Consider the following 12,705-nt stretch of genomic DNA (forward strand, 5'->3'; position numbering starts at 1 on the left):
AGGAAGGCAGAGTATTATCTGAATGGTGTCAAGTTAGGAAAAGGGGACGTACAACGAGATCTGGGTGTCCTACTGCATCAGTTACTGAAAGGAAGCATGCAGGTACAGCAGGCAGTGAAGAAAGCCAATGGAATGTTGGCCTTCATAACAAGAGGAGTTGAGTATAGGAGCAAAGAGGTCCTTCTGCAGTTGTACAGGGCCCTAGTGAGACCGCACCTGGAGTACTGTGTGCAGTTTTGGTCTCCAAATTTGAGGAAGGATATTCTTGCTATTGAGGGCGTGCAGCGTAGGTTTACTAGGTTAATTCCCGGAATGGTGGGACTGTCATATGTTGAAAGACTGGAGCGACTCGGCTTGTATACACTGGAATTTAGAAGGATGAGAGGAGATCTTATCGAAACGTATAAGATTATTAAGGGGTTGGACACGTTAGAGGCAGGAAACATGTTCCCAATGTTGGGGGAGTCCAGAACAAAGGGTCACAGTTTAAGAATAAGGGGTAGGCCATTTAGAACTGAGATGAGGAAAAACTTTTTCAGTCAGAGAGTTGTGAATCTGTGGAATTCTCTGCCTCAGAAGGCAGTGGAGGCCAATTCTCTGAATGCATTCAAGAGAGAGCTAGATAGAGCTCTTAAGGATAGCGGAGTTAGGGGGGTATGGGGAGAAGGCAGGAACGGGGTACTGATTGAGAATGATCAGCCATGATCACATTGAATGGCGGTGCTGGCTCGAAGGGCCGAATGGCCTCCTCCTGCACCTATTGTCTATTGTCTATTGATAGAATAATATTTCTAATTAGATCATTAGAAATATGCTAGAAACCTGCCCCGCCATTATGGCTATGGAACTGCTTCTAACATCTGCAATATCTATATCTGCTTCTAATTCCTTCATCTTATTTCTCGAATTGAATGCAGGTGCTTTGATTTGGTATTCTGTAACATCTTTCCATTTTTAATCAACCTATCTCCCTTGAAAAGTGCAAAAGATGTCAAAGCTCATTTAAGGAAGAAAGGAGAAGGGCAAAAATGATCATGAGATATTCTTGGCAGATAAGTTAAAGGAAAATCCTAAGAAATTCTACGTATATTAAAAGCGAGAGACCAGGCTCCATTAAGGATCAGTAAGGTCATCCACATTTGGAGCCACAAGTGATGGGAGAATTCTTAAATTAATACTCCTTTGTATTTACAATGGAGAAGATCATGAAAGCTAGGGAATTCAAGAGAAAGAACAGTGATGTCCTGAAACATATTGCTATTATGAACGAGAAGGTGTTGGCAGTCTCGAGGCACATGGAGGTGAATAGATCCCGGGGGCCTGACCAAGGTTATCTGAGGACATTGTGGTAAGCAAGGAGAGAAATTACTGAGGCCCTTGATTAGTCATGGGAGAGATACTGGGAGATTGGAGGTGGCTAATGTTGCGCTTTTATTTAAGAAGCAGGGAGCTAAAGACTGGTGCGCCAAACCAAAGTTACTGGAAGGGATTCTGAAACTGGGTCTGCCTGCATTTGGAGAGCCAAAGAGTGATTAGCAATAATCAGCATGGCTTTGTGCATAGGAAATAGTGTGTTACAAATTTAATTGAGTTTTTTTGTTCAAAGAGGTAACCAAGAGGATTGATGAGGACAGGTTGGAAAACATTGCCTACCTAGACTCCAGCAAGTGTCTTTTCAAGGTCCTACATGGTAGATTGGTCCAAAAGGTTAGATCGCATGGGATCCAGGATGAACTTTCCATTGTAGACAAAATTGGCTTTGGGGAAATAGTTAAAGGATGGTATATAGGTGTGCTGGACAGTGAAGAAGGTTGTTTAATATTAGAACAGAATATAGATCAATTAGAAATATGGGCAAGCGAATGGCAGAAAGAATGTATCTCAATAAGTGTAAGGAGGTGTATTTTGGGAAACTAAACCAGAGCAAGACTTGCAACAATAAATGGTAAGACCTTGAGGAGTGTGGTAGAATGAAGAGAGGAGGGAGGGGGAGGAGAGGGTGCTACACCAATGCAGGAGAGGTTTTTGCCCAAGGGGTCCACTTGGTCTAGTAGTTCCCTGATAGTGACGGCACAGATAGACACGGTGATGAAGGTGACATTTGATGGGACAGCGATTAAGTACAAGTGTTGGGATGTCATGTTACAATTGTACAGAATGTTGGTGAGACCACACACGCCTGGAATATTGTGTGTAGTTCTGATCGCCATACGATAGGAAGGATGTGTTTAAGATAGCGAGGATGCAGAAAAAATTGACAACGTTGTTGCTGGGACTGGAGAGTGTGAATTATAAGGAGAGATTGGAAAGGCTGGGACCATTTCTCCTGGAGAAAAGGAAGCGGAAAGGTGATTTTATGGGTCATAAAATCATGAAGGTCCATAGAAAACTTGGATTGAATTGAATTGAATAAATTTATTAGCCAAGTATGTATACATACAAGGAATTTTCCTTGGTACTTTGTTCGCAAGGATAACAACACGATATACAGTAGACAATTAAAAATAAAACATTATAATTTAAACATGTGAAGAAAATAAAATACCAGAGCAATAGGAGGCTTCAGACTTTTGGCTCTCGAGTAGAGCGACTGCTCGTGGAAAAAATCTGTTTTTATGTCTGACAGTCTGGAGTTGCCTTCCAGAGGGAAGTGCTTCAAATAGTTTGTGGCCAGGGTGAGAGGGGTCAGAGATGATCTTATCCACTCGCTTCCTGGCCCTTGCAGTGTACAGTTCATCAATGGGGGGGGGAAGGTTGTAGCCAACAACCTTCTCAGCTGATCAAACGATGCGCAGCAGCCTCCGGATCTCATGCTTGGTGGCTGAGCAAAACCAGACCATGATGGAGAAGGTCAGGACAGACTCTAAGATGGCCGTATAAAACTGGACCATCGTTGCCTGTGGCAGATTGTGTTTTTTCAGCTGCTGCAGGAAGTACATCCTCTGTTGGGTCTTTTTGACTGTGGAATCGATGGTGGCCTTCCATTTTAGGTCTCTGGAGATGATGGTTCCAAGGAACTTAAATGACTCCACAGATGTGGCTGTGGTGTTGTTGATGGTGTGGGGGGAGGGGAGGGCGAGCTCTCCTAAAGTCTACAATCAATTCCACTGTCTTAAGAGCATTGAGCTCCAGGTTGTTGCAATGGCACCAGGACGCCAGCTGTGTCACTTCCTGTCTGCAGGTAGATTCCTCCCCATCCTGGATCAGTCCAATCAGGGTTGTGTCATCCGCAATCTTGAGAAGCTTGACAGAGGAGTCTGTGGAGGTGCAGTCATTGGTGTAGAGAGAGTAAAGGAGAGGGGAGAGTAAGCAGCCTTGAGGTGCTCCTATGCTGAGGGTCAGCGGGTCCGAGATGTGCTTTCCCAGCCTCACATGCTGCTTCATGTCTGTCAGGAAGTTGGTGATCCACTGACAGAGGGGTTCAGGCACAGTCAACTGAGAGAGTTTGGAGTGCAGTAGCTCTGGCACAATGATGTTGAATGCAGAGCTAAAATACACAAACAAAATCCTTGCATAGGTGTCCTGGCGGTCGAGGTGCTGGAGGATGAAGTGCAGGCCTAGGTTGACTGCGTCATCCACTGATCTATTGGCCCAGTATGCAAACTGCAGGGGGTTTGTGATATTTTTCAGGTGGGCCAGCACAAGTCTTTCACGGGTTTTCATGATTACAGAGGTCAATGCGACAGGCCTGTAGTCATTAAGACCAGTAACAATAGTGGAGACTCTGAAACAGGCAGGGGCAGTGCAGGTTTGTAGGGACTGATTGAAAACTGTTGTGTAGACTGGTGCCAGTTGTTCAGCAGAGCTTGAGGGTAGAGGGGGAAACATTGTCCAGTCCTGGAGATTTCCAGCTTTTCTGTCTCCTGAATAGCTTTTCCACCTCCTCAATTGCTATTGTTAGTGATGGAGAAGTGGCCAGACTGATGTTGGGCAGCAAGGAGGAGGTGGGTAGTGGACGAGGCCCCAGTCTTTGCAGACTGGAGTCAGGGTGTAAGTGGATATGAAGTGGTGATTTGGGAGGAGTGGGTGGGGAAGTGTCCAGTCTTTGCAGACTGGAGTCAGGGTGTAAGTAGGTGTGAAGTGGTGATTGGGGAGGAATGGGTGGGGGGTGGAGGAGGATTGGGTGGGGGGGGGTGGAGGAGGATTGGGTGGGGGGGTGGGGGAAGGAGTGGGTGGGGGGTGGAGGAGGATTGGGTGGGGGGGTGGAGGAGGATTGGGTGGGGGGGTGGAGGAGGATTGGGTGGGGGGTGGGGGAAGGAGTGGGTGGGGGGTGGGGGAACCGAGGTTATGTTTCTCTTCATCAAACCTGTAGTAGAACTCATTCAGGTCGTTGGTCAGCTGATGATTGTCCAAGGAGCCTCGTGATGCTGGTGATTTCTTGCAAGCCCTTCCAAACTGAAGAAGTGTCATTAGCTGAGAACTTGCTCCTCAACTTCTCAGAGTACCTTTCCTTGGCAGCTTTGATTCCTTTTGTACTTAGCATGCCTGTAGAGGTCCTGTTGGCCTCATCTTTAGACTGGCAGAGCTGTCTGAGTTCTACTGTAAACCAGGGCTTGTAATTGTTGAACTTGATCCGGGTCCTAGTGGGAATGCAACTGTCCTCACAAAAGCCGCTTCCCTGAACACATTCCAATCAGTGCAGTCAAAGCAGGACTGTAGGTTTCCAATGCCCTCGCTTGTCCACTTTCTGCCTGTAGGTCGGAATCTTGAACTATAGCTATCAGTCTTAAACAGAAGTTCAATCAAAAAGAAAATGCTTAAACATTAGAATATAAATTAGTCACAATGGTTAAAAATGAAAATTAAATATAATTTCCCACATGTCAGATCAGTGTTGTACACTACTGAATTCTAGCTGTGCCTGCAATGATAGGCACAATTAACAAAATTGTGTGCATCAAAGATTACCTTCAAAATTGATACTAACCAGGAAGTTAATAGACTCAATGATGTCCATGAAAAGTTCATTCTTTCGGTATTTGATTCCTTCTGATCTCCAGGATACAGCATTGGTTACAGCAGCTGGAGGTCGAGGCGCCCCCTGCTTCAATTTGTAGCCTTCCTGCATGATGTATCTGTGTCAAATCATGGAGAAATGGTAAAAGGCAGATGTTATTGTGAATTTAAATATTCCATAAAACTACATAACAGCCACTTATGTATAAGCTAAAGGAGCAGAATTAGGCCATTCAGCCCATCAAGTCTACTCCACCATTCAGCCATGGCTGATCTGTCTTTCCTTCTCAACCCTGTTCTCCTGCCTTCTCCCCGTAACCCCTGTCACCCGTATTAATCAAGAATCGGTCAATTTCCGTCTTTAGAATATCCATTGACTTGGCCTCCACAGCCTTCGGTGGCAATGAATTCCCTCGATTCACCACGTGTTGATAGGACCTTTAAAGTTACCTCAAACCACCTTCGCAAAGAAAGAAAGGAAGGAAGTAAAACAAAAAGCAGGGTGCAAAAAGGGACGATAATGGATGAGGGAGATTCGATTAGTTTATTGTCATCTACACCAGGGTGCAATCAAATTCCTTGTTCACATGAAGTTCAGAGTTAACAGTACACATACACTAATGATAAATATCAGTACAATAAATACAATGACAAATTCAAAACAGCAAAATGGTGCAAGATCATAGAGCAAAATCACATAGGCTAAATACATAAGAGTCATTTGGAAAGGAATTGTTTTGAAAATGCAAGCTTTGGCAAGGAATCAGTTTTAGTATATTGGAAAGGAAAGGTGTGATTTAGAAAGCACAGCTGCGGAGATTTATACTGCGCATCTGAATGCTCCCAATACATTGACTCAAAGTTCACAATGACCCCTGAATGTTTCTGCTCCATTTTGAGCAGTTATGAGCCAAAGAATTGCAAGAGATGGTGAAGGTTTCCAAGGAGGTTTAGAGGACATTCTTAAAGCTGATATTTCCACCTGATATGACCACCTGATATTTCCCACCATGCTGGACCTTAGAATGGAGCGTTTGGATTGGCAGTTTGGTCTTGGGCATGTGACAGATATAGCCAGCCCACCAGAGAGAGAGTGTAAATAGTGCCACTTTGTTGACATTGGAGAGGGTGCTGCTATGGTTCACCTATTGTATATGAAAAAAATTGTGCAGACAGCATTAATGGTATCTCTCTAATCATTTCAATCAGTGCGAAGTGGCTCCTGAAATACAGGAAATGGTCAACATTTTCCAAGATCACACCATGAATCTTTATTGTCAAAGTGCAGCATCGTTCAGTGGGTACAGGTTGGTGCAAGGCATTTGCATTATCAATGTCAAGTGTAAGCCCCTTTCTCAGCCACTTCAGCAACTAGGTCAACAATGACTTGAAGCTCAGCTTCCAACTTGTGCTTGTGTTGCCTAGATATAGCAGTTAATGGATGTTATTAGGGCATTGTTGGTTGATGGAGTGGGTTATATTGGTGGAACATATAATAACTTCTATTAAAAGTACAGTTGTATGGATGATAAATTGAAACTGGAAGGTGACTGTGCTATTCAACTGGCACACACCAGTTCATGAAAATATGAAGAACATGGGCAAATTCACAAAGGTTTTCACCTTGTTGGAACTGTCCTTCAATGTTGGTTAAGCTAATTAAAGGCATATTTAAAATGAGCAAAATAAGGACAGATTTGAAAAAAAGTAGCCAATGTCAACAATTCCGTAACTCAGTTCACTGAAATGAACATACAATTAATGTTATGATGACCACTTAGACAACAAGAGAACATTTTAAAGTTATTTCAGAAAGAAAGGAATTAATTAAAAAGGGTCCTGAACTTTTACTGGAATGTAAGAACAACAGCATGCCACTTAAACTGCCCGGCAAGCATGTTTTGTCATTCAGTAAGATCATAGTTGATCTGGATGGTAACTTATTTTCTCCATATTCATCAAGCATTTTAATAGACAAATACCTGGCAAACTCGGACACCCAGCATCAAATGCCTTTTTACAAAAGAAAGTTCACTGGATGGAGTAAACATACGGCAGACATGCTGAATATACCTACTCCTGCAGGATGTTAGTTTCTGTGATCTGCGGGTAGCCAAAATCCATAATCTCATCAAGGAGCTCATAGATTAGAATAAAATTGTCTTTTATACTCTCCTGTTCGAGATCTCCAAAGTACTCGATGAAAATCTAAATTATCAAAAGAAAGCCACGTTAATTTATTGAGCCACATAAACAACAAAAGTGACAGCTTTGCATTATGAATCTCTCTTGGTTTATTGTTTGGAATGTTGAGCATCCTTTGCAGTTTGTAAAATTCTGGTGACTTTATCACGTATCAAATACCTGCAAAAATAATGTTCTCAGATATTAAATGGGACAGGAAACAGATTTAGGTAATTGGAGAATTTGGAGATGGAGATGGAGATATGTTATTCCATTCAATTCTGAGTGAAGAAATAATTTCATCAATAAGAAGTGGAAGCCATTTTTGGTGAGAGGTGCATGAAGTAAGGCAGATTAACAGCACACTGTGGGTCCATTATGTGCAGGTGTTGCATCATTGTGATGGAAGTGAAAGTCAAACAGCATCAATTACAAAAGTGTGTAGGAAGGAAATGCAGACGCTGGTTTAAACCGAAGATAGACACAAAAAGCTGGAGTAACTCAGTGGGACAGGCAGCATCCCTGGAGAGAAGAAAAGGGTGACATTTCGGATCGAGACCCTTCTTCAGACTAGCTAGTCTTCCACGTATAGGGTAGGGGTTGCATGACAGAATAGGCAAGACTAGCTAGTCTGAAGAAGGGTCTCGACCCAAAACGTCACCGATTCCTTCTTTCCAGAGATGCTACCTGTCCCGCTGAGTTACTCCAGCTTTTTGGGTCATTCTTCAATTACAGAAGTTCCTAAGGAAGACTCTATGAGGGAAAGTAAAGTGGGAAGCAGGCCTCCCACTATTGACTTATTTACTAAAGCATACGTCTTAAACTCAACATCCACAAGCCAATAGTCCTCTACCAATCTGTCTCAATTCTACAACACTGCTCCCAACAATAATGTTTCATGGTGAATCCCTGGTAAATGGCCTACTTCTCATTTTTTAAGTCACATCTCAACAAATGGAAGACAATTGATGATGAAATTAATTATTGGCCTCATTGCACCATATCCATGAACAGGGAACAAGCACATCATCTCACAAACTACCCCTTGCCCATTCTGTCATGCAACCCCTACCGCATATGTGGAAGAGTCTGGCCTCATCATTCACCTGACAACACAGAAAAGCAGAGTGGAAGCAAGTCCTCAAGGGATTTCTTAAGATGATCTTTAAGAACTAACTGTACAATATTGTTTCCTGTTTTAACAAACACTGCTATCAGTGAGTTTTACTGCCTTTAGAAAAGGATAGTTGCTAATAGCCACAAACTCCAAATGAAGCAAAATGCAGAGCACATAGTTGATTATTAACCAATGGACTGGCAATATTTACATTTGGTTTACTCAGTCACTTCCCAACACCAAAATCTTTCTGAACAGCTATTTTTTGAACAACAAATTTAGCTTGTCCCTTCTTCCCTTCCCATTCCTTTTCCAGCTCAAGCATTGATCCTTGAACTAGGCTTGCCAACTGTCCCGTATTAGACGGGACATCCCATATTTTGGGCTAAATTGGTTTGTCCCGTTCGGGACTGCCCTTGTCCTATATTAGTAGGGTTGCCAACTTCCTCACTCCCAAATAAGGGACAAAGGGTGACGTCCCGTGCCCCACGTGACCTCACCCAGCTAGCGGCCACGTGCTCCCGCTCCACCAATGGCGGCCGCCCGAGCCAGGAGGCAGGTTGCTACGCAACCTCTGTTAGGGGCTCCCACAAATTGCAACAAAATGTAGTAATAATCAGCGAGGTCTTAAAATCCCGGGTTTAAATATGCAGGTTTCGGCTAACTCGGTGTAAAATTTAACAGAAATGCCGTGGGGGAAAAGCTCAGCGGGTCAGAAAGAGAAACAGAGTTAATGTTTCGAGTTGGCAACCGGTCGTCATTCCCAAATCGCTTTAAGTTGGACGGTGGAGCATTGTGACTCCTTATGTAAAGGTCGGAAGGTGCTTTCTAAATTACAAGTGGGGATGTCTGCAGAGTGTAGGCAGGAAATGTTAGTGTACGGGGATCGCTGGTTGGTGCAGATTTGGTGGGCAGAAGAGCCTGGTTTCACACTGTATCTCTAAACTAAACAATAGGGCATAAATTTAAGGCAAGACGGGAAAGATTTTACAGGAACAGGAGGGGCAACCTCTTCACATATGGTAGGAGCTGCCAGAAGGGGTAGTTGAGGCAGGTGCAAAAATATATATTTTTAAAGATATTAGGACAGGTACATGGACATGAAAGGTCCAGAGCCAGCACATCCTTCCTCGGATATGGTGCCCAAAATTACTCACAATATTCCAAATGCGGCCTTACCAGCACCTTATAGAGCTACATCTCTGTTTTTGTATACAAGCCCTCTTGAAATAAATGCTAGCATTGAGTTTGCTTTCTTTACTACTGATTCGACTTGCAGATTAACTTTTTGGGAATCCTGCACCAGCACCCCCAAGTCCCTTTGCACCCCCGATTTCTGGATTCTCACCCCATTTAGATAATAGCTACTATTTATCCCTACTACCAAAATGCATGACTCCACACTTTGCTACACTATATTCCATCTGTCACTTCTCTGCCCACTCTTCCAACCTGTCCAAGTTCTTCTGCAGAGTCCCTGCTTTCTCTACACTACCTGCCCCTCCACCTATTTTCGTATCATCTGCAAACTTTGCCACAAAGCCTTCGATCCCCTCGTCTAAATCATTAATATACAACGTGAAGAGTAGCGGCCCCAGCAGAGACCATTGCGGAACTATTATGGCTCTGAGCCTTAGAAAAATTAAATGATTTTGTTTTGCACAAATGAAAAATTAAAATTACAAAATTACAAATTCTTTTCCATCTGTCTTATAAACAAAACAGGTAATAGCTTTGGCTTATAAATTACTTGGAAAGGCATCTGAGGCACATAATATGAATTACATTCAGGAAATAATTCATAGCATTTTCTGAAAAGGGAATTAAAAAAAAGAAATTTTAATCAGATTCTGCACTTAAATACTTTTACCTTTTTGTTTTTGTGAAATTAACATTTAACTAGAAAAACTTTTAGTTCAAGTACAAAGGATCCTAAAGACTGAAAATTAATATGTGTTTGTTCATCACATTCTATTTCAAACTGAAATAAAATAACTGAACATGAACAGTTTACAAGGGTTTGTATTAAATTGCTTTATGATGTCATAAAGAATTTGCTATGAGAACACAATATGCAGTAAATAACTGCTTACATACTGCCGATTAACATTGCATCCAGTGTAAATATGCATTTTTACCTACCTTGCAACTAACTATGTCTTAACTTTAAAATGAAAAAAGATTATCAATTACTTATTTTGAAAATAATACCGAATATTTACTCTGATGCATTTATAACCATGCTCCCTAGAACTAATTTATATCCATTTTATTAAATTATGTTGGTTAGAAAAAAAAAAAATTCTAGTCGTTGAAGTCAGTAACTAACTATTTCATAATAAGAATTTAAACATTTGTATTTATGTTTAGTCACAAGAAGTAGGACAAGCATCTGATGTGAAATTGGTTCGTTTTATAACCAAACACGGATCTCCAAATGGCCGTTACTATAATTAAACGAAATCTTTTTTAATTCTCCATTTTATCAAATTGACATCGCTATTAAACTGGGCAGTTCAGAGAAAACAACAAAGCCAGTAGCACAACTACATTTTATTCTATGAGGTAGATTAGGAATATATTTTTGCTTGAAAAACACATTTTAGAAAAGGTTGTGCATCTTTTTGCCTACCTGCTTTACTTTGAAGAGAAATGCAAATGATAATGAAATGTTGGTGTTTCTCTTTGTTGTACACACCACTGGATTTCAGGTTAAGGTTCTATGACTTTAACAGGATATGACAAAGTATAAAATTATGAAGGTACAAAGTAAAAAAAAACAGCTCAAAATTAATTCAAGGATACTGTAGATGTTTTTGTATTTAATCCATAGAAAATAGGCTTGGTCTTGCTTTAAAATGGGATACAAAGCTCCATCCTCCTCCTTGTTTACAAGTAAAGGCATGAACTTCTCAATCATCGACATTTCAACATCCCCTCGGTAATTTCGTGAGATAAGAACCTATAAATTATTACCAAAGTTTATCGTTGACCATAGACTATACTATTTCATTAATGCAGAGTATGCTATTTTGACAATTAATTTCAAATAATGAAGTCCTCTCCACATAAATTCAGAAACTAGAATAATCTTGTTGAAAATATTGTTATCAATAAGAATACTAAGCCAAACTGGGAGTTAAGTGAATGATAGATGTATTAAAACAGTTTATATTCATATGGTGATTTATTTGCTAGGCAGCACACAGGGTGACTGTGACAATGTAACATTATTGAGAAAGTGGATTAGAAAAATTCACATGCATTCTCAGTTCACACAGTATGAATGTCAGAAGATTGCTAGCATTAAGGCACCTTTAAGTTGAAGCATATCATCGCATTTCTACAAGTAGGGAAATGTAGTAACTTAAATACACAAATAGCTTATCATAAGGATCTACATTAAGTGAATCAAGCAGGAAAATGTACAAGATGCAATATTATGTATGATCTTATTGATCGAAATAAAAGTTTTGAGGGTCCATATGTCTAATACAGCTGCTATTTGTTTTGTTAAGTCAAGTCCCAATGGTTGCACTTCTGTGCTGAATAATAGTTTAAATTAGAGACTGCAGTTTTCCATTCAACCAATTTCAGATCTTCAATGAACCTCGTGAAGAATGGACTGCTGCTCCCAGAATGGCGACGAGGTAAATAAGATTGATTACTTCAGGTCATTTACTAACCTTCTGGTATAGAATTGGTGCAGGTATTTGGTCTTGTCCTTAACCATTTGCTTTTAGGCCATAAATGTATACATTTGTGGAATTAAATAAGCTACAATAGTAAGGTAACATTCTTCATTAAACATTTTAAGCATTACAGATTTGATTGGTGGGGAAAATCAGGCATTAAAATTGGAATAATTCAGAAATTACCTTACACAAATCAAACTTACAGAACTAATGTATTGAGTACAAAAGAAAAAAGAGACATTTTGTAAAACTTCATAAATCTCTAATATTTGATTGATCTATATCACAATATGAAAAAGTTCAGAATTTAGGAGGAAAGAATGAAATAGACAGAACATAAAAGTACTTTAACTATATGGCTCCACAAGTTCGGCTCAACCTACCTGCCCTCTGTTATCCAAAAAGTAAATGGCAGAAAATGCCATCTCCACAAAGTTTCCAAGCACTTTGTTACATTGGACATATAATTCTATGAAAGAACACAAATCAGGAAGAAAACTCTTAACTTTTAAGCTTCAAAAATCAATACGACACTGACTGGCAGAGGATAGGACAGAAAGCAAACACAAATCGAAACCTGCACCTTAGTACTTTGGCCTATTGATTAACTGGAATGTGCAAGTTTTTGAAATAACACTTTGGTGATGTTTGACAATACAATACATCACAATTTAATAGCTGACATAATTAACTGCTCAATAATAAAGGAATCATCGCTAATTTCACAGTTTAATTCAACTGGTAAAATTGATA

The 12,705-nt window shown here is 40.7% G+C and overlaps 1 protein-coding gene across 1 annotated transcript in view; it reads right to left on the reverse strand.

The window, feature by feature from the left end:
• The window catches only part of LOC144598386 (AP-1 complex subunit mu-1-like), a 28,942-nt gene extending 16,463 nt beyond the window's left edge, over positions 1 to 12,479 (reverse strand). The window contains exons 1-5 of the mRNA XM_078408508.1: positions 12,336 to 12,479; positions 11,063 to 11,219; positions 10,890 to 10,957; positions 7,034 to 7,164; positions 4,928 to 5,075 (exon numbers count right to left, since the gene is read on the reverse strand). Coding sequence (XP_078264634.1) covers positions 4,928 to 5,075; positions 7,034 to 7,164; positions 10,890 to 10,957; positions 11,063 to 11,219; positions 12,336 to 12,377 — 546 coding nt within the window. The 5' untranslated portion in view covers positions 12,378 to 12,479. The remainder of the gene's footprint in view (positions 1 to 4,927; positions 5,076 to 7,033; positions 7,165 to 10,889; positions 10,958 to 11,062; positions 11,220 to 12,335) is intronic.
• Positions 12,480 to 12,705: the final 226 nt, after the last annotated feature.

Source organism: Rhinoraja longicauda, chromosome 11 (genome assembly GCF_053455715.1).
Source record: "Rhinoraja longicauda isolate Sanriku21f chromosome 11, sRhiLon1.1, whole genome shotgun sequence".
Taxonomy (NCBI): Eukaryota; Metazoa; Chordata; class Chondrichthyes; order Rajiformes; family Arhynchobatidae; genus Rhinoraja; species Rhinoraja longicauda.